Raw genomic sequence first — 23,032 nt, 5'->3', positions numbered from 1 at the left:
TTTGAGATATTTTGTTTTGATTGAAGATAGTATAGAAAACATTTTGACATAAAACATTAAATTCCAAGAAGGAAAAAACAGTTATGGAACTGATAGGAACACCAAATATCTCAAGCATATTTGGACAGCAATTTTTAGGACTTAAGAATTTTTATGAATCATCTTTGTATCTGTATATGTTTTGGTTCTGATGTATTTATCTATAAAATGGATTGTTAACTGGAGGACTTGAAAGAAAAATAAAGAAAAGCTCATTATTTTCAATGGTGAAACTGTTTTTATCTTGACTGGCTTAGATTTACATTTTAAAAGTCTCATAATGGAAAAATACATTTTGAGAGGAATAAGTTTTCACATTTGCAAAGGCAGAAGCAAACCCAAAACCCAGCAGTTTTTTGAAAAAGGGAATGTGTCATAATCAGTTCCTTGCCATGGCTTGATCACTGAAGGTGTTATTGTCAGAAGTCATGAAGTGAAGACCATGCCCAGTTTTCAGGAAGGAGAGGTGTTACAAAAGGAGATGGAAAACATCATGAACATTATCTGGAATTAGAGAACAAGCTCTCTAACAGATTATATTCTTATCTAATATTAATTTTCTCACACTTTCATCCACTTCAGTTCTAACTCATCTACATATTTGACTTCAAGACACACTGTATGCTTTATTGATTGAGGCATTAAAACCATATATGGAAATTTATTCGCAGATTTCTCTTCATGTAATTGTAATTATGACTGCTGTGGTTCATCAAAACCCTTTTGTTAGCTGGCTCATATTGCTTTGTAAATGAAGAAAAATGTTTCTGGTTGGTGGATAACTACTCATAGAAATTTAACAAGAATATTATTTCTAAACCACAGACTTTTCAGGATTTAGAATTGTGTTCATAAAGGATTAGAAGGAAGACCTGAGTCCAGTGGGATTTTGATTCAGGAGATCAGATATAATGTGAAGAAGTACTCTTGGCTCTTTCTTTCAGGGAGTATGTAAAACAGCTTTATGGAGTAATGTCTAACCAGACATCTCCCCTGGGAAGGAATGAGACAGGTGGATTGTTTGGGTATTTTTATGTTGTTGGGACTTGGGTGTGGGGGTTTTTTAACAAAAAAACCATTTTGCATGTGGAAGGCTTGATGTTTTATTTGTTTGGGGTTTTTTTTCACTGACTAGGCTGCCCGCCAGTTTTTTTAAGTTTCATTGCCCTACTTGTAGACTATTCTCTTGGTTTCTCAATAGACTGCTGCCTGTGTATTAGAGTTTTCTTTTTGTGGATGTTGTATTATCATAGGAGCAGAGTACACAACCACTTTTAATTGTTCAGATGTTGTATATTGCTCAAAGACAGACCCAGTTAATGAAATGCTAAGATCTTCCCGGAATCCCTTCAGGATTTTATAGGCAGTTTTGGTGATGAAATGTCAGTTTAGGATTTGTTCATAAAGATTGTGTTCTATACATCTTTTGGTGAATCTACTTGACTATGGACAAAATGGTATTTGTGAAGAGAAAGTGACTATCTTCCTGAACTGTCTGTTGGTTTGAATCCTCAAAATCACTGTGACATTCAGACCAAATTCAGTATCATTTTCAGACTGAAATGTTCTTACAAATATAACTTTCAGTATACTTGCAATACTTGTAAGTGTAACTCGGAGATATTTGCAATATTTTTTACATATGCAGGGAGATTTTAAAAAATATTCCTTTTTACTTTCTCTTGGTGGTTTTTAAAATGAATGAACAGTAGTGGGACATTATGTGTCAGGGATATGAGTGAAGAAAGGAAAAGTTTTATGAAAGAATATTAATGAATGCCCTTTCACTGAAAAAAAACTTGCGTCTCTTCTGTGCCTCCTCTTAGAAGGTAGGAACATCGAATTAATATCCAGTGTTTTACGTAGTGCATAAAACATACCTGAAAGTCTATCTTGCATACTTTGCATGCTTTTCTGAATTGCTAACATATCAGAGAATTATTTATGAAAGAACAGTAGGCCTTGCCCTTGCACGAGGCTGTTATTCAGTAAAGGAGTTAGAGCATGCACTGTCTTTGACAGAAGTGGATCTTTTAGAGACCTTACATGCTACAAGGCAGCCACTGCGTTTTTATAGTTTTCCACCATTTCTTCTCATTCTGCTGTAAAGAGCTCAAGAAATTCAAATTGTATCTATGAGTAGAGAGCTACTTTCCATCTCTATGGAATCCACCAAATTCAGATGATCATTATGTGATTACTGTTGTCTTTCAGAGTTGATTAGTCTTCCATCAGAAATACAGTCTAGCTCAGAAGAATAAGCAAGACCTGTGCTTTGTTCTATCCAGAGAAGCACAAGCTGAGAACAATCAACTGGATGCCTATGAGGAACATATGTATAAACACGGCAGGTTTACATATTCTTTTCGATGGTATTTTGTTACTGTTAACGGTCTGAAGTCTTGCCAGAAAGATGAGGTGGCAGATGAACACAGATTTTCATTGGCATCTGCTGCACACTACATCTGCCATCTCTTCTGGGAATTGCCTTCACTTTATGACCATTTAGAAAGCTTGGCACCATAGGCTTTATTACAACCAAAATCGTTACTTGCCAAAAGAGGGTGTGCTGAAAACTAATGATGCACAAAAGAAAGACAAGTAATAAACATGCCTCAACATTTCTGGTAACACTGGCCCTTGTTAATATGTCTGCCATGGAGGAGCCTGATGCAGACACAGGTGTTGCAGCAAGCAGGGCTGTGGGGCTGGTGCTTCTTCCTTGCACGGCAATGCTCATCCAGGCTCTGATGGAACCTGCCACAGCACATCCTTCCAGCCCATATGAGAGCCTTCCCTGGAAGGGGTGGGGGGCTTCTGGGCCTCCTTCCAGTGGGGATCCAGCATCAGATCCTGGACACACGAGATGCTAAAGCCTGGGACATGCCCACAATGGACAGTTGTTTCAGAGGGCAAAAACCCTCCCAGGCATCGGATTTGACCCAACACATGTGACCTGTTTACTCAAGTGTGCGTCTGTCCAGATGCATATTTACTTTAAAAACATTTTAGTAAAGTTTATACTTTGCTGCAACATCGTGCATAAAATAATTTTTCCTATTTGGCGGAGGGAGAAGTAGAAGTAAGTTTCATTGTCTTAAGCCCTGACCCTGAAGACATTGGCTGTGTTATTTTGATGATAATATATCATCAAGGTAAAAGTCAATTGAGGTTTGATAAAGCTAGCTGTGAGCATTTAGACACCAAGCCTGTAAAAGGCCCCATAGCCAGGGCTATAGCACAGGCTGGGTGAAGGCAGGGGGGTGCACTTGACCTGCTGCTTGCAGCTGCCCCAGAGAGAGTGACCAGGGCCTGGCACTGGAACAGCAAGAGGGCAGACAAGTCCCCTGAAATGGGATGCAAAAGAGAAAGTTAAATTAAGCCTAGTTGCTGTGCTGAAAATTGTTACTGTCTGTGCCATGGAGCAGACACATTCAGATGTATCCTGAGAGATCTTCTTTTCCCATCTCTGAAGTCTCCTGAGGTTTTTTCCTGTTTCGCAGATGATGTCTCAGATTGATTGCATTGTTCTGCATTATGGAGAATATCCGATTAAATCAGATAAAACGAGACTTGTGGTATTTGCAATGTAGCAGTTGACATTCAGGCAGCAAATTAAAATGGGGGGAAAAAGAGAATTCTCTGCTTTTAAATCTACCTACACTTAGAATACATCTGCATGGTTAGTGCTGCTTTTCATTCCTCAGCCGGTAAAAAGCATCTGGGACTTCAGTTGGTGCTTTGTTTCACAGAGCACTGGGGTTTGCCCCAAAGTTTGTACCAGGTATCACTGCTGTGTGTGCAGTTACCTTTTACGTGTGGGTAAAAAGCTCAAAATCAGTACAAACAGGTTTAAGGAGAATGCTCTTGATTTTGAAGATCATAATAATAGCTACTTGCTAAGAAAGAAACTGATTTTTAAGTGCAGTGCTTACCACAGGTGAAAGTAAGTTTTAAATCATCTCAGTGTTGAGTCTTTTTTCATCTAGTAAATGCTGTGCATATATAATAAAATGAATAAGACAAGATTTACTGTATAGTTTCCAAATCAATAAAAGGCACTTAAGGAGACAATCTTCAATTAAGGATTCAATCTTCAATTTTCTTTTTTAGGATAAACTGCTTAAAAGAAAAAAGTGTTGACATGATGTTATTTGTTGTGACAGAAACTGAAATATGAATCTACTGGTTTTTGTAGGATCCTACATTCACTCTAATGCAAGTCTATTCCACTTGATTATTGAAACAGTGAGTCAAAATCCAGACTATCCAATCCACAGAAATTCTAATATTCTTGCTTCCTGTACCCTCGCTTTGAATTTATTTTGAGCACATTTCCACATAATGCTTAAAATAATTCTATCAGAATTTGCTTCTGGACAGTTGAAATATTTCATCTTGGTTGGACTTCTTGTATTCATTGTATTTTGTTATATTATTTTGATTTGTTTTGCTCTCTGATTTGAATGTTTCTGGTTTTAATTATTTCTTACTATTTGTATATTAAAGTAACATTAATTGATGATTGGCAATACAGGTGGTGTTTCAGTAATTGAAATGATAATTGTTTCTTTGGCTTGCTCAGAGGTAACTGGTATTCTACTTGATAATTTGTATTCTACTTGATTTTTTAGATTACATTTTCCAAAGCATCGTCGTTACAAAAAAAAAAGTAATATATTCCAGTCCAGATAAGTTCAGAATAATTTTCTAAACAAAATTTTTGACAGAAATTCATGACTTTAGGGTTTTCTTTTCCTGAAAAAATTGACCATTTTTTGATAGAAAAACACTTTGCTGAAAATGTTTTATCAGCCTCAGGTTTTGATTTCTGTTGTGTTTATCAGATTTCAAGACATGGTATTTTTCCTCACTGCAATTTTCATACTGGGGCAAGCAAAGGAACTTTTTTAAATGCTTTTTTTTTTTTTAATTTTTAAATTACTCTTCAACATGCGTGTCGTTCTAACACTAGTGGAAGTCCAATAGGAACAACAAAGTAAATCGAAATAGATCCTAAACAATCAGAGAACAATAAAAACCACAACAATAAAAATGCAGGCAATCTCAGGAACAGTTCAGTCAGCTCTGACGGTGACAAATGACACTGGTTTCAGGTTGCTGGGTGAACTGAAGTGAGGTATATTTTGCACAAAATTGTTAGGCATTTATTCCAGTAGCCTGGTAAATACAACATTTAGGCACCGTACAATGTGTTTGTTTTTATACAGAGGAACTAAAGCATGAATTTTCAGACAGAAATAAAAGTACAAGACTTAAAAATTAATCAAATTAGGCATCTTGGGTGGGGTACAAGTTCCATATATTCATGTGGGCTCATACAACTTGCATAGGCATCACCTTGTGTTCAACACAATGGCACTGCAACATACCCCTGACAGTCACCACTAATTCAACAGCAACCCCAAGAGCTTTATATTCACTTAGCTAAGCTTTCATACTAAAGGAAGACAAGTGTTTTTCCAGAGTGTCATGTAGACCATTAAAGTAGGACTATTATGACTCTCTCCAAGGCATTTTCATGACTTCAGGTTGTTATCTTGCCTCTCAGTGAGCACTATGGGAGCTTTTCAGTTATACTCTTGAATGTTAGCTTGCTGTAATTTGATGAATCACCTTTGGGGCTGTAAAAACAATCCTTTGATGACAGGCCTAAGGTGGGCATGATCTTTTTATTCATTAGGACTTTGACAGACTTAAGTTAACACTGGCTCTGGATGCATATCTGAATGGATACAATATCACAGGTAATGTAGCCTTTTTCGTAGGGAAGAATAAGTTATTCTGGTCTAAAGCACACAAGCAAGTGTAAACCTATATTCCCCTGGAACGTGGGGCTCTTTAATAGTTCATTTCTAAATCAGTGCAGATGAAACTGGATAAAACCCAGTGCATCCACAAGCCCCTTCTTCCTGGAGTCCTGGTTATAGCTCAGATGTGCCTTTGATCCCACTTCAAAATGCAGATCCTAACTTCACCAGTGACTTGCAGGCTGGGGATGATGCTACTCTCCTCCCCTTAAAGGCAGGTAACGAAAACAAAAGGTAATGCATTGGCAAGTAATACTCCTCTGTGAAGATTCGTTTCGCTGATAGAAAAGGCTGTACGATGATGCTCGTAGAGAAGCAACAAACATGAGACCTACAAAGCAACTGATGTGGAAAATGATGCAACATAGAAATGAGAAAAATAATGCAGTGTTGTTTCATGCAGTCTTTGCTTGACACAGGGACCTCAAGTATATGGGTTAGAAAAGAGAGACTTGAGGCACCGAAAAATTGCCCAAAGAGCTGGCAAATGTGACAGGGAGGTAGAATCTATCTACAAATATCTTGGAGCAAATGAAATTACAAAGGAAAGAATAAAACCAGAAACTTCATTGTGTCACTGTGTAAATCCTTGGTGAAAGCACAGCCTGAACACCATGGGCATTTCTGATGCTGCTTCTTAAAACCTTCTTAGCATGCCTTTTCATCCTTTGAAAGAGGCAAGGAACAGAGGAGTGACCAGGGATGACTGGAGATACACAGCAGCTTATTAGTAAGGAGCAACAGTTTAAACTAGGTCTCCAAAGCTCAGGAATAGAGACAACAGAGAGGGGGGGTATGATAGAGCTCTATAGTATCGTGCGTGGATGGACAGGGAAAGGGAAGAGGTCATGATATCTTTCAATACAATACTTTCATGGATAACATATTTCAGACAAAAAAAACCAGAGCTATTCCTCCAACGACTGTATGTCTAAGCTCTGTTGTTTCTTTCCATGGAAAATTATGTATGGTAAAAATGGATGTAAATTCAGAAGCCAACTGGACAAAATTTTTGATAGAAAATAAGAAAAAATAACATTTAGGGAACATCACCTGAAACTACTACAGATTTTGGAAATCCTGTAATGTCCCAAATATTTGGGAGGAAGCAGGGTGGGAGGAGAAATCATGCAAAATCTCAGAAAACTGAACACATGTAGCTTGTCAAGATGCACAGTATTAGTCTTTCTCTCCAGCCAGTGCAGTTCCTGGGAAGTTCTGTAAGTAGTAGCTTTTATGTTTGCTTACCTGAAGGCTTGCAGTTGGGAAGTGTTTTTTACATCTGATGTAGTCAGAAGTATTTCAACATTTTCAAAGCTATACTTAAAGCATAATCTGACTTAGATATGATTTCATAATCATGTGTTATCAATGGCAAGAGACTTGATGCTGTGTTAAAGAAATGTTATTTAAACTTTTGAAAAATTATTTTATCTAGTACAGGAATCTTAATGATCATGTAACATTTTTCACCAAGTTAAGGAAAGGATGCTTTCTGGATGTATTTGTTACCTAAGTAATGCATAGGGTGAGAAAAAGAAAGGGAACTGCCTTTTGACTATGCTTTCAGGCATATGTACAGAGGACAGCAGGAGAATTTTTCTCTCATGTTCCTTCATTTCCACCTAGGATTCAGAGCAAGCAAAAGAGTCCATCATGTCATCAAGCACAGCTGTCTCTCTGCTGAGTCTCAAATTAAACTGGGTTTGCATGAGAAAACTTTCACATTGCTTCCCTTCCTGAGATCCCCTTTATCAAGGCTATCTTAAAAATGTGAAAAAGCTGAAGTTGTCTGCAGAGCATCATTGACTTTAATGGGAAATGTGGCCATTTGCACAAGGTGAGGAAGGAGTATTTAGCTTATTAAGGTGGAAAAATTGGCTCACTTTCTCCTTTCCTGTCTGTAAAAGTTGAAAGGAACTAAATATCTAATTTTCCCATTTATATGCTGCTCCTTAAAGCCTCATTTTCTGCTCTCTGCTCATGCTTCCAAGCTGCTTCCTACGACCTTGCTTATCTGTGCTTTGATGACTGCAGACTTTCCAGAGCTGCTTTGCTTTTTGTGGCCCTATGTGATAAAGCAGCTGAGATTTTCTTCCTCACTTCTTTCTCTGTGCTCCCCTGTACTTGGTCTGCTGAAAAAATGGCCTTGAAAAGAGGGCCTACCTCAAACTGCTCCTAAGGCCTCCACATAGGACTGAAACAAAATAAAAGGCACATAGAAAAGAGAGCAGATGGAGTAATTGGTCTCCAACAGGAGCACTGGCACTGATGGTACAAAACTGAAAGGACTTTCTGCACCTGCCAGAACTAGTTTGTTATCCCAGGGAAGATCTATAAAGCAGGTCAGGACACTTGAGGCTGATCAAGCACTGTTAGCTAATGGATGGTTTGTACAACCTTGTAACTCTGCACTGTGTTATTATTGCCTATTCGTATAATCTCTGTCTAGAGACAAACATTTCAGAAAGGAACCTATAAATAAATGCCTGTAACCCAAAGTGGTACAAGATGGGAGAAAACTGGGGCTGACACAAGCCTGACAGTCACTGTGGGGATGCCTTCCCAGGTAGAGAGGTGTCTTGGTACCTGCACAGTTTAATTTGGACACATGGCCTTTCTGACCCACATTCAGGTGCAGGAGCCTTCTCCATTGGCAGCAGAGCCATGTCACTGTGCTCTGATGCATAGCAGAGGTGCATGGTGCACAACTGCTGGTCATGCTAACACACGACCAAAGCAGATGTCCATCAGGTGCATGGGCAGAGTGATTTCCAAGGAGTGCAGGATGTTGTTGTTCATCTTTGTAGCATCTGATGGGCCACCAAAACAAATATCAGTCACACAAAACTTTGCATTCAGCCACACTGTAGTGTTTTGAACTTTTAATAATTTCTCCCTCCTTTTTCTTCTTTATGTTTGATTTTACTGCTTCATGACTTGGAATACTTCATTACTCCCTTTTAATGTTCTCATATGCAGGTTTTATCTGGAGCATTATAAATCCTTATGTGTCAGAAGCATACTACCACTTTATAAGAGACAAAATATGCTCAATACAGAAGGACTGATGCTTTGAAAAATTTTGTAATAAAAAGACATATCTGGGAGCAATAAAAGTTATCCAGAAGCAGGATAGAGGCTGCACTTCTCTGCTAGCAAACTGCATAGCTGAGATGTATTGGCAGGAAGGTAGTGAAGGTGTTTGTCTTACATGAACCTGCAAGCTCAGAGTCATGAGAGAACAAAAGGTCAGTAAGAAGAGCAGCTCCTCATGGAGACAAAAAGCTTGTATGAGAAAAAAAAAAAGAGAGAAATACAGGTAAGGAAGAGAAAGGCATGTGAAGATTTGAAAATACAGAGAAGGATTTCTGCTGCATGCAGGAAAGGAAAAGAGCTGAGTGATATCTGCAATACTTAAAGGCTCAAATCTCATCCAGCTTCAAATCACAAAACTTCTACTTCCCACTCTTACTGCAGCCAGCCAGGTGCAGGTGGCAGAGCCTTGTCCAGAAGCCAGTCCTGCAAACTGAAAAGTCAGCTGTGGATGCTGGACAGTATTTAAGTTTTTCATTTGTATTTGCAGTGAAGCCCTGGTTCAAAGTGGTGCTTGTGAGCCATTACATTAAGCCAGAGGGCAAGGCAGGAGAGACTCCTGATTTTTTTAACAACTATACTACCTGTCAGAGCATGCCAGTGTGCTTGTACCCAGCTACTGAGTATGAGTGCCAAGCTCACCTAAAAATGACCATGCTGCAGGCACAGGTACAACCAGAGGCCATAGAGCCAGGCATGCAATGGTAATGGGATTTTGGTGTCAGCAGCTATATGGCCAAGCCTAAAGGCGGGAGAAAAACTCCACTAAATGCAGTTAGTTGAAGACCCAGACTGCAGAGTGCTTCTGGAGAGCTGCTCCTTCTTTCTAGGTGTCTTGTGTGGGTATTGTCACACTGAAAAAAAGCAAATGATGTCAACTTTAACATCTACTCTTCAGAGACCTCTTTGCTGTTTTCTCACATCTCTGATCCACAAACCCTAGGATTTATCAGCAGCATGGGTTATTTGCAGGAAGAATAGGGAGAGTTTACTCTAGAGTCTGTTTAGTGCCAATAGTTTACCAGGTTTTCATCTGCCATAAGCTACATGCATTGTTCCCAATATCTTTTCTACTTCTGATTCCCCCTCCCTTTGTCTGTGCTTTTCTGCATGTTATCTGGGGATGTATTTTTGACTGCCAATATCTCTTTTAAAAGAACTTTCGCCCACATGAAAACAAGGTAATGCTGCAGCTTGCTGCAGTATTACTGTCTTACATTTTTTTAGACTTGTAGTTTAACAAAAACAAATGCACATAGAAAAGCAAGACCTGATCTTTCTCTGGGAAAACCTGAAATTATAATTAAATAAGGATACTTGCATCTTTGTCCTGTATCTGGTTCTCAGGAAAATAATGGAAATTAATTCTCCTAATCAAAAGCATGTCTTCTGTGAAAAAAATAACTGCAGTACCAATGAGATTGGAGTGAAGAACTTCCAAATATACTGTATACATTTGTGACACACTTTGTGTGGTTGGTTTTGGGCACTTTTAAATTTTAAATATGTCAAAAGAAAATTGTAAATGTAAAATTATCAGTGATGCTGGAACACTCTTTCTCACATAGTTTGGAGGTATGATTTATCATCTTTCTTTAGTGGAAGAAGCAAAAGGTTGCATATAACCAGCAGCAAGTTGTCTATTGAACCTAATTTTGGATGTGATCAATCTGCAAATTTTGCAGTTCTTAGGAATAGCAATCTGGAAGCAGTATCCTTTATTTTCATGTCTGAAAAAAAAATGTACTGCAGAAATAGTTTAGGAAGCTCAGTCACAGCTGCACAAGAGTTTATATACCGTTTTCAGAATGTGAAGAAGCAACTTAACTTGAACCTCAGAGTAATGTAGCAGTCGGTTTATGTTTGGAATCAGTTCCTAAAATAGATCCCTATTTTCATGACCAAATGAAAGCACAGCCTTACTGAGATCCAGCTAGAAAGTATGTGCTGATGACAGGCTCAAGTTTAGTACCGAGCGTTGGCTGACTTCACCGTAAGCTTCAGAGGGATGGTTGTTTTAAATGGTGGGACAGCCTGTGGTGATGCTTAAAGAAAATGGTTGTAGCTAATTTTTTAATACCTTAGGGATAATTGCTCAATATTTTGAGCATCACAATGTTCTAGTGACTGCAAAAGAAGTAAAGAGCTCATTTTACAGCTGGGGCTTAGCTTCTCACTGTTTGAAGTCCCTTATAGCTAGCATGATCAAAGAAACATGTTGTCCGGGCAAGCTCGTTGTCATTCTGTTCACATGGATTGATATGCTGCCTTTCACAAGAATAAGGTGACTGGAATTTGCTATGTATCCTTAGGATGTGATTTCAACAGTCTTTAGAAGCTGGCAGTTACATTAGCCCTAAAACCAGGAATTAGGTGAGCAGTTGCTGCAGGAAACTCCTCATGCCTTAATATTTCCTGCAGGAGATCAGCTCTGGTGTCAGGAAGCAAAGACAAGTATTGAGTGTGCAGCTTCAATTCTGAATGCACAAAACCATCATAAAGGAGAGCAGTTTGCACAGCCTTTGCTCCTGTGTGCAACCCCACTGTTTTCACAAACCGCCTGTGGAAGTGGTAGCTCTCTTCCCCTTGATAGTATATCATGGATCAAAGTTTATTAATATTTCAGAGATTCTAAACCTCTTCCATGACCTGGAGGTTCACACACATTGACTTCTAGGGGAGCTGGAAGAGCAGAGTCATTAATGCATTCTTGGACATTTCAGTTCACAAAACTGAGCAATCCAATCAATAATATCTAATGATTTTGGGCAACTGCACTTTACAGTGTGCTTACAATATCCACACTTTCGGTTTTAGGGTCTGCTTTTCCATCTGCTTCTCAGTTTGCTTGTTTATATCTGGTTAGGGGGTTTAATTTGGTTTTTTTTAAAACAAAGATAGTTTGCTGACAGAAGCAATAAGAGTCACAATTAAATTAAGCGTAAAACAGTAGCATAGAACGATCATTCATCTTTCTTGCCCAAAAGAGATTTTCAACCACAGTATGATGAAAGCAATTCAAGTGGAGTTGGAGCAATTGCATCAATGTGGACAGGAGGAAGTCAGAATCAGCAATTTACTGTAAGATAGCGTTTCTTTCTAAGACCATGCATTGGCCACACAGGAAATTTCAACTTTGCTTTTCCCTTTGGAAAAGTAAAGCCTGTTTTTTAACCACAATTTCAGTATAAAAAATTATTATGTGACAAATTTGAGAATTTTGGTGTGAAAGACAATTTCCAGTACTGAAGGTAAGGTTTCACAGGACTGGAGAAAGTGGAATTTTTTCCCAAGCTTAAGGTCTTGTTATTGTTGTTTGTAGCCTTACTGCTTTCCTCAAAACAGACCTTTTTTTTTTTTTTTCCTTAAAAGCTAGTTAATACCTCAATTGTAGCATCTTTTCCATATGATGAGACTTCCTAGTACTGGTAAAGCCTCAGAAAAAAAGAAATACTTTTTGAGAAGTTCTAATCCATCAATCAGAAAACAGTCATTTAATAAACTCTATGGTAGTTGCCTCATTAATATTGTCCTTTGTGAGCTGTGTGGATATTCTGAAGGAATGGGAGATATTTTCTCCTGCAGACCAGCGAAGTGGTAAACCATGACTATGTATTAATTTAAATATCTATTAGTGTGGCTGACTCTGATGCCTGCAACACAGCAGCAAAGACTTTCACATTTTTAATTTTCATAGAAAATTAGTCTTTTTAGAGTTCTCTTTTTTCTTTGTTTTTTTTTTTTATTCCTTTAAGAAGGCTGTTGCAGCTCCATTTTAAACCATGAGAATTTATATTTTAGTTATTCCATGTTGATCTCTTGTGTCTAACAGTCCTAATTCTTATTCCTGTCAGGTATAAATTTATCTATTCATGGGGCTGAAAAGCGTGTGCAAGTCTGTCAGAGGAGAACTGCAGCAAGCTACCCAGTGTCACAGCATCCACCTGTGGATGGGCATCCTTCGATCCCACAAGCCAGAGGGTCAATAAAAATGGAAGCCTCGTCTTCTGGATCTACAATTTCATCAGTCACTGGTGGAAAAACAAAAACCCATCAGCCAGGTAACAGATCTGCCTTGATACCTTTTCCAGCCCCATTTCATGTGTGATGTGCCATGACGTGGCAAAGCTGGTGTTAATAGCATGAGATTGTGCTTGCATGGAGATCAATCTATTGATTGTGAGAGTTACCAATGGATGTTTTGTTTACCCGTGGTATATTTTTGTCAAGTATAGATTATAGGGGGTAACAGCAGTTGGGACAGCTGAAAGTGGGAAATAGAAATGTAAGTTTAATCATAAAACCCCCTACAACGTGTAGTGGTATCCAAAATGTTAATGCAGAGAGAGAGATTTGGGCTATTGTTTTTTAATACTGCTTCCCTTATATATATTTAATTTTGATAATCCCTGAGCTAATGACAGTGCCCTAGAGGCCCTAGAGTCATCCCCCTGGAATTCAGTAATAGACACTAACACTGGTATTGAACAAAGACACAATCTGGGGTGTAGATCAAACTCTGTCTTGCTATAACACTAACAAAACCTGCGTACGAGATCTTACAACATAGGTTAACTGGTTAACGAAATGCAACTTTTCAAAAGAAAGTCAAAATCTCCTGGGAACCATCAAACTCTAATTTACATCATGAGTTCATTCCTTGTTATGATAATTGCCAGAGCTATTTTAGAAATATCTTTTCTTATAGCAGGGGAGTACATTCGTACTGGCCATGCTGAGTCGTTCTTCACAGTGAAAATTAAACTCCAAATTTCTTTCCTGAGCAGAGCAAATTAAAGATGCCCATGAAGTCAGTTTTGTAGCATCTTTATTGGAGGGTCTCAGTAATCTTCCAGTGTTGCTGCCCAGGAAAGAGCATGATATATGCTGTATGCAGCTACTTGGGTGCTGGGAGGCAGAGTCTGTTTCTGTGAGACAGAGAGTTCTGCCTGCAAACTTTTAGTGTACCCCCCTTACCTTGCAGATCTAGTAAATGGCTTAATTTTTGTAGAGGTTTACACTTTAGATTATCTATTGTGAATTGCTGTACAGGTCTACTGCCATGAGTTTCATACACTCATAGTATTTAGTCACCATAATCTTTGTCAACACAGATTGAAGAATTTACAGTGACTCATAACCATATGCTTTGTTTATTTCAGTTCTTCTGTTCACTTGTTTGTCTTGTTTTGTCAGCTTCTGTCTTTTTCTTTGAAGTACAGAAATTACTACTACAGAAATGTTATTGTTGTTAAAGATATATAATAATGTCTGCAGCGTGTTAAGAGATTGACAAAAAAGCCCGGCATCACAGTTTTTTTTAAAAGTAGCTTGAGCATGCACAATAACAACATTCATTTTGAGATGCTACATATTCTACACCTGTGTGTTGATCAGTATGGCCTGTGCTTTAACATTAAACGATGTGCAAGCAGCATATGCTGGCTTCTGATCAAGAAAAAGATCCATTTATAGGTAGGTCCCAGAGGTTTCCTAAAATAGAGCTCATTAGTGACCATTTGGATGGTGATTCTCTGAGGAATTAGCTTTCAGTATATGAGATAAGTTTTATCTGACATATTCTTCTGCTCTTTGGACAATAACAGCATTTGTGACCTATGGAGAATATTTAAGTCTTCTCTTGACTAACTTACATTTTTTCATCTGAGATGAAATATCATTTCTATGATTCGTGTCTGCTTTTTTAATTCTATTTGAGACCACTAAATTTGTGTCTGTGTCCAGGTTAAACTGCAACCATTTGAGCTGTATGGAAGTAGATCTAAGAAAGATTATGGTCAGCAGCAAAAGCAATGAATAGCACTCCTAAGAGGAAATTCTAATTTAAACTGTAAATCATGTGTCCTTCACTCTAACTCAGTCACAAATTAACAACTGTAGCTACATAATTAGCTTAAGGCACTAGTTGTCCAATGGCAGTACCTTAGCTAAGATACCATAAGCAGCTTGATATTTTAGAAAGATGAAGTTCTTACATATATTAATTTCCCAGGTAGCAAATCTTACACCACTGTTTTCTAAATTATCCTCCTGCTACTGCACGCAGTAAGTTTGCAGGGTTTTGTTCCATCTAATTTTAAATAGTTCATACAATTTGGGTTTTTCCTTCTATTGGAGTGCTGTTACACAATCAAGTAGCTCTCAGTGTTGGAGTAGTATATGTTATAATCACTCTGAAATTTCTTTTGTCCAGTTAGCAAATACTCCAAACATGATGACAGTCCAGCATAATAGAAGGTATTTTTAGGACTTAAAATGGCATTTTAATTCTTATCAGTAAGAGAGAGTGAACCACGGAAAGAAACCACTTGATAAAGTGGAGGTTGAGGGTATTATTTTCCTTTGATAGCACACTACTTCTGTTTTCTTCACAGCACCTTTTTTCCCTTTGCCCCATTTCGTCTTTCAAGAACAGCACCTTTTATTCATCTATCATGAATTCAATTTATTTGACAGCAGTTTCCTTTGAATGAAGTTCATATATAGCTATATGCTAAGGACGAGAAACAATAGATACGGTGCATTGTTCCAGCATTCCTTTCCAGTTACTTCCCTGCCAGTTTTATTTGTAGCTAGTAAGAAGCCTGAGGCTCATGACTTCTATTATTAATCTGGGTGCTAGAGTGGCTCGAGAGCAGTACGTAGTCTGTACTGTACCTTATTTAAAAATGAATGAAATTTTAAAACTTGTTTTGTGCAAGCTTGCAAAGAGGTACTACTCAGCCGCGAGCAGAGCCACAACTTCTGAGCTTGGATTTTAAGCAGATATAAAGGTATCGAGTAACTGAAACAAAACACAGAGGAAAATGGAGAAACAACTGGAAGAAAAAGGCTATTAACAGGGAAGGGAAAACTCCTGACACCTTTGCAGGTGCACCCGTATGAGGGAACTTTCTCTTAGAAAGAAGAAAATCAAAGACGAGTATAGCAATCAGATGATAAATTTAGATGCAATGCCATTAAGGCAAATATGCATTCCTTCCAAAACCAGGGATAGTATGTTTTTAGTTTTGAGAAACCTCCAGTTATCATCTTCCATCTATATGAGCAGTTGTAGTGTGCTGTGGCTAATGGGGTACAAGGCTACTGAAGTGGAGAGTTCAAAGCCATTGGGGCAGACTGCTGGCTGCAGTGAATTGGCACAACACTCCTGAAGACAGTGTAGAATAGATGTGCCTGTGTTGCACAAGGAAGGCTCATTTTGAAAGCAATGGTATCATCATTTAGACTGTCTGTAAGAGCAGCAGAAGAAGTATGGAACATCCTTAGAGGGGATTAAACTGTCATCGCAGTCCATTCCCTCAATGTCAGGGTTAGGCAAATATGGGGACAAAAAACACTTTGCCTCACTTCTGGTGGTGTTGCACCTTTGCTGTGCAACAAGCAGTACTTTGATTTCTGGGCTCCTCTCTGCTATTTCCATTGTTAGTCTATTCCAAGTCAGGACAATGTTAAATTACTTCATTCTCTTGGTGAAAAATTCCTGTATTTTCAGATTCTGCAGAACTTGTCAAACCTCATTTTTCTAGGAGTCACTAAATTTGCTGGCTGTGGAAAAAATGTCTTATTTAATATGTCTAAGCAGTAGTAAAGCAAATTCTTTCATTGTGTGAAACTCTGGAATCTTCTTAGTTATTCTCTACTTGCAACATTTCCTAACACTTGTTACCCATTTTGTAATAGCAGGAATTCAGAGGTTCTCTAGTAAGATTTTCTCTCTCTGTGCCTCTGGTAAAAATGCATTTTGAGGTTTATATATATTAGTGTATACATAATAATGTAGATTGTAATTTATATCATATATACAAATCATTACTGCAGGCAATCTACACAACCAGAAGGAAGGGTTGTCTTTGGAATAATTTATTTCCAAAATTTAGTTAACATGAAAAGATTCTTTACTCCAGGAAACATATTAAAATATTCTAGAAATTTCTGCTTTCAAGAATTTACTTTCAAAAAGATCCCTTTCAAAGGTAAAGAACTGTACATTTTGGAAAGGACGTTCCTTGCTACCTGAAATGATACAGGAATATCCATGATACTTGAAAGAACTTTATGTGCTGAAAGGACTGACTTCGGGCATTATGGTGAAAGTCTGCTGGGTTCGTTGGAGAAACTTTTCTTGCACTCTCTCACCTTTTGTGACAAGTAGTATTTGATAGATTACAAGTTTAAAAGAAGGTATGTTTGCCTTGGACAGGTTTTTCTTTACATTTGGATCCTCTTTTTTTAACTGCTTATCAAACCGTAACATTTTTATTGATGACTGTACTTACTGAGCTTGTAAATAAGAAAGAAGAGCTAGGGGTCTTGGCCAACAGAAAAATTTATTTGGGAGGCGAGTAAAAAGGCATGGTTCTTGAAACTGGCAACCAAAATTAAAGGAAAAAAGGAAATGTGTGTTTAATAAGCTTAGTCACAAATTAATGAACTTTGAATTATCAAGAAATCTCAGACTGAATCCTTCAACAATGGTAATTGACCGTGCAAAATATATCTTCTTCTCATCACAAAATATGCATATGGTTGTCAGCATTCACTTTTGATTGTAAATGGTCTTTAGAAGATCTGTGTTAGCTAGATATGACTTGCTGGTTAAATCCCATTTTCTTTGCTGACTGGCAGAATGTGTGGCATGCATCTCTCCCAGATAAAAATAATAAAACCCTGCAAATAATTCTGCCAGAAAGCTCTGTCATGCAAGTATTTCTTGGCAGCAAATGCATGCATGGCATGGGGATGGCTGATGTAAATTCATCTGGAAATTTGAATTCGCACTGACGGTAATGCTGTTATCTTACTTGTCTAACATTATTAGGGGAACAATCTTTTTCAATATGCCTTCTGCTGGGTGTATATAGAACTTTCTCTCATGTGGAATGAAACATAGAAAATGCAAGCAGATTTCATAAAAGTTTAGTATTCCCCTCATTAAGCTGATTTTCATATTATAACCCCCACGTGCTGACAAGAATCATTCCTATGCAGAAGGGACATTAATGTCAAAGAAACCAGCCTGTATATTTAACTTTTCTCTTTATCTACAGCCTGTGTTCAAAGAAATGTAAGTTCAGTGCACCAAGCAAAATTTCTCCCATGCTGGTACTTCAAGTGTGATCTGTAAACACCTCCCTGCCGAACATAGACTGTTCATTCTCCTGACTGTTGGTGCTCTGCAGCCTCTGCAAAGCTCCTAATGAGAACAGTTTGCCTCAATTACCATAAGGACCTTTTGTCACCGGACTGAGTGACTGGACACCACATGGTGATTATGCAGTACTTTGAAATTAAGAGCTGAACTATCTAGCAGATGATGCAGAGCTTGAAATCTTCTGTCACTTTGCTTAGTCATTCAGCCTATTTCATTCAGCCCTTTACTTTTCTATGAAAACAGTAACTTTGAAAATTCCTGATCCTAAGGTACAAAGTCTCCTGGAATGTTCGTTCTAAGCACTTTGGAGAACACTTTTGCAGCAGCCTGCTAACAAAAAAAATTTTTTAAAAAGCTAGCATAAAAAGCACTGGTTTTCAATGCTATCTGTCTTGCTTAATTTAAATGTATTTGAGGCAGGCAGAAATTTCACCCTCTCTATCAATTTGTGCTGCATGGTACACACACAAGTACTGAACCTACCTGGGAGGGACCTATGCATGCCCTCAATAAGGGGCTTCAAAAATAGTATTAATCATTTTAAGTGGTGACTTTGAGGGTGTTTTGCTTCTCTGGGGACTATGTGTTTTTAAACTTAATGCTTTTCAAAGATATATTTTTTTTTTCCTTCCTGCTTTGATCAGTCTCCTGTTTCCTGTTATAGAACAATCTTTCATTCAGTCCTGCAATCAGTTATGCATGGTTACTTTAAAATCAGTACAGTTGCCCTTCAGATTTCAGCTCTCCTGGCTGTTGTTAGCTTACAATATGTAGTCACCTCACAAAGGCTGCAAAATGCCACTCTGTGTGGATGTTTCTGACTGTTCTACCATCAGAGAGTTTCCTTTCAAAGAGAAAAAACATGAAAAGGCTTAGGACTAAACTTACTCATGCCAGAGCAAGGTTATAATGTCCTGAGACCAGTGTAACACAGCTGTTTTAAAACAACTTGACCATTCTATTCTGAAGGAAATAGAAAATACATAAAATTTTGCAAAGTTTCTGAGAAAGTAATGACCCATTTAATCTAAAAAATAACTTCTAATTCAAGGAACAGTGAGAGAGACTTTGAATAATCAGTTATTATGTTCTTGTAATGCTTGACTGAAAAATTGGTCTTTTTCTTAGCTCTATAGTTCTTGCTTAAAGGGGTTTAGTATTATGTAAGACTCTATTTCTAATGTTGAATATGCTACATATATTCCAAAGAAAGATTCTTGCAGGAAGACTGTCAAAAGATGGAACAAACTAGCTTCTACTTTGGCAGAGATGCTTTTAAAGTCAGAAAAGGGATTTGACTAAAATAGGGCTGCGTAGTGTTACTAATTTCCACAAAAGGTTTGTATCAGTCCAAAAAACAGCAAGACCTGTTTCCTAGCACCAAGCCTGCTGGTTCATTCTGATATTTCAAAATTAAGCCAGACCTTCCTTTATACTTGAAAAAAAAAAAACCAACCCAAACACAAAAAACCCAAACATACAAAAACAAAAGCAGCCCAGAACCAACCAACAAAAAACCACAACCTAAACAAATACCAAAAAGAAATCAGGAGGGGGGGCTTATTCCTTGGGTGAGTAGTTATGCTACAGGTAAGGGCTTCTAGGGTTCTAATGAACACACTAGAAATTCCAACCAATGTACTGTGGTGCCAAAAAAGCCCAAAAGCCCTAAAGAGTTGCATAAAACTCATGTTACAACTTGGACCAGGTGTAAGGGCAGCAGCAAAGCAGAAAGGTGACATCATTTTTAATCTGTCCTTTGTTTCTGAGAATTTCCTTTGGGTCATGCAGACCACTGACTGCTCCTGTGCCTTGCGTGAGTGGATGTCTCAGGAAAGCAAATGTGTCCTCTCCATGCTGGGATCTTCACAGAGGCACAATATTTGCTGCTCCCACCCTTGGGAATGCAGTACTGTACTATTTTGTGCTTTAGAGGTCCAATGGAGCACAAAGCATATGACTTTTTGAGGCCTTCTTCATTACTAGTAATATTCAGGGTGGTTGAAACAGAAGAAGGGAGATGGCACTACAGTTTGATACTTTATTTAGACCTTGCTTTAGGAATGCACCAGACACAAAAAAGGAATTCAGGACCTATTACACTGATGAAAGATTTTTAAGGATCATCAGAACTGAAAATTTTTTCAACTGCACCTTTTGTGTTACCAGAATGCCTGAAAATTAAGACCCTTGATATTCAGATACACTCCTTCTGCTTGTGAGGGAGACTCTGCTTACTGCCAGTTGCTGAAAATAATCTCCTTTGGGTAGGCATCTTATGTGAACAGCCCAATATTACTCCATGCATTTTAATGTCAAAGTGCTCTATTTGTCAAAGTGCTCTATTTCTCCTTAGCAGGTTTTGATAATTATAGTAGGTTGCAAGGCTATATAGGAAAGGTCAACTGCACCAGTATAAGGGGCATGATTCCTGCTGTTTGTAAGGTTCTCTCAAAGAAATACTAAAAATTTGAGAAAGAATATTTTTACAAAATCATATATAAATATTGGTCCCATTCTTCCACTCCAGTTTGTAACTGAATAATTATATTTATCATAACCTCTCCCTTATTAGGTCTCCACACACACAGGCTGGTAGGTTGGAACCATACCCTCTCCCTGTGATAGACCAGGGTGGGAGTCATTGATCATGTTTAGCTTCTGTACAGGAAGGCATATTTCATGGGGTCTGCACGGTAGCTCTCATCTGAGACAAAAGCAAAAAAGACTTTGTGATGACAGTGGATTTCCAGGCTTCATGGCCCTAACCTGGGAAAGGGCTTATGATGCTGTAACTGAGGATGGTGATCTTTGTTTGATAGCTGTGTTTTTACGTGTGTGCTCACAGTGTAAGAGGAAAGTGGAGAAGCTAACAATCATTCTTACTATTATTTTTATACAAATAAGGGTAGTAGGAAATGGACTGAATTGTTCAATGTGTTTAGATCTTAGGCTTCGTTCTAGATCCTCATATGCAATATACAGCTGTGGAGAAATGTCCTTGCTTAGTTACACTCTGTGGTTTTGTGTCACTTTCAGACTATATCTTGTGAATACCCATCCCAGGCATCGTGGCACTTGAACAGGATAGCTTTGTTCCCAGTAGGAGAGACACTTTGGTGCCCTGTCTCTTTGTATAATCAATGGAGTCCTTCTAGGAGGTAATTCCAAAGGCTTGTTTTGCAGCTCTGTTCCTCTACTGATTGCTGAAGAATCTGCACCAGGGCCAAATAGAGCCAAGTAATTGGAAATGTTAGGCATAGGATTGTGTGACATTCTATGCTTGGGGCTTCTGTGTGAACACTCCGGTTCTTTCAATAATCAGAACATTGTGGCATACTCCGAGCATAGATGGGAAATGAAGAGAGAGGTTGTGGGCTTTGGCACAGCAGTCCAGTAGTTTGGGTTCTTGCCCATGTGGGAGATGTGGATTATCAGCTCTCTGCAGTTGTTGTCCTGTTCAAACTCGCTGCTCAAGAGGTGCCTCCCCCTTGATGATACAAACACAGCGTTGGTGGGTTTGACTGTACTCATGCCCACGGCTCATTATGGGCAGTGAGAGAATTGGAAATATGAGAATTTGGGCAAGCAGGACCCTATCCCTATATTCTGGTGCTCAGGCTATTGTGACAGTAGAAGTGATTTTCGAGGTATTGCTTTGCACCAAGGGCTATCTGTCCATTTTTTCTATGGTTGTCTCTGGGAAAGGCATTCACAGCATGAGAGAGAAAGAACAAATGCTGAACACAGAAATCTCTGCTTCTCTATAGTTAACTGGCACAAATTCTCTGTTTGATGCCAGCCAGGGTTTAATGGGGGGGAGAGTGGACACCATATGCCTTCAAAACACCTTAGTCTGTGATAAATCAGTAATATTAGGTGTTCAGAAATCTCCCCTTCACTACTGCTGCTTCTGGAAGATAAGAAAAGAGTTTGTACTAACATAATTAAACATATGCTGAGTCTTACAGTGTATTGCAATGCAAAGGGAATCTGTTTTTAAATGGCCTTTCAAAAATAATTCCAGTATTTTTATTACTGTATCTTTGACATGACCATGCACATGACCATGCACAGACATCTTTGGCATAGGTGCTTCATGTTAGTCAGAATGATTTGGGGTTTGAATTTTTGTTTTTTTCCTAACACTCCTTGGTCTTTCTTACGGAAAATGAAGAAGCCCTGTATTTTTATGCCAATAATTTTCAGAATTAAAAAGACATTTCTGTTCTTTTACACTCATCTTGGATGCTAACAGGCAGATACAATATTTTATTCATAATCAGTGTGACAACCATTAAGATAAATGGTATTTTCTGCATACTGGAAGAAGATGTGTTTAGCTATACCAAATAGTGACAGACTATACATATTTGTTTTAAGGTAACTGATAAACCAATTAAGAATATCGAAAGTTATGTGAAAGTTCTTATGTATTTATGGACATCTACGGAAATCTACCAGGGCAGAAGTTTTTCAAAGGTCTGCAAGTAATTCCACAGTGTACCCAAACTTTTCAGTCTTGGAAACACCTTGTGTATTAATGCTATTATTATGGAATGCTTTGTCTTAAAACAGAAATCTCCAAAGGCCTCTCAATGTGTATCATTAACTACTACTTATAATTTTTCCAAAACTGTGGATGTGGTTTGTAGCTAGATGGGGCAAATCCTGTGACACACACTGGTTTGTATTGGGAAAAATGGAGACCTTTAAGATATTCCCAGTTTGTCACTACACGTACATGTGTAGACGTGGCAGACAGCTGGTCTTACTCTGACGTTACACTGCCTTAAATATACGAATACATCAGCAAGTTCTCAGAAACAGAGAATTAAACACAAGTTTTCCTGTCCTTATCCCCACTGCCATCTTCAAAAGGAACCCAGGA

General features: G+C 38.2%; 1 protein-coding gene across 7 annotated transcripts in view; it reads left to right on the top strand.

Annotated features, from left to right (window-relative positions):
- ANO4 (anoctamin 4) overlaps window positions 1-23,032 on the top strand; it is a 178,000-nt gene that overhangs the window by 43,333 nt on the left and 111,635 nt on the right. For all 7 annotated transcript variants that reach the window (XM_032106517.1, XM_032106516.1, XM_032106518.1 and 4 more), the window contains one exon: window positions 12,821-13,027. In XM_032106517.1, coding sequence (XP_031962408.1) covers window positions 12,958-13,027 — 70 coding nt within the window. In that variant the 5' untranslated portion in view covers window positions 12,821-12,957. The remainder of the gene's footprint in view (window positions 1-12,820; window positions 13,028-23,032) is intronic.

The sequence above is a fragment of the Corvus moneduloides genome, chromosome 4, assembly GCF_009650955.1.
Source record: "Corvus moneduloides isolate bCorMon1 chromosome 4, bCorMon1.pri, whole genome shotgun sequence".
NCBI classification, from domain to species: domain Eukaryota; kingdom Metazoa; phylum Chordata; class Aves; order Passeriformes; family Corvidae; genus Corvus; species Corvus moneduloides.
Note: the sequence above shows the minus strand (reverse complement) of the source record. Positions and strands in the feature narration are given on the sequence as shown.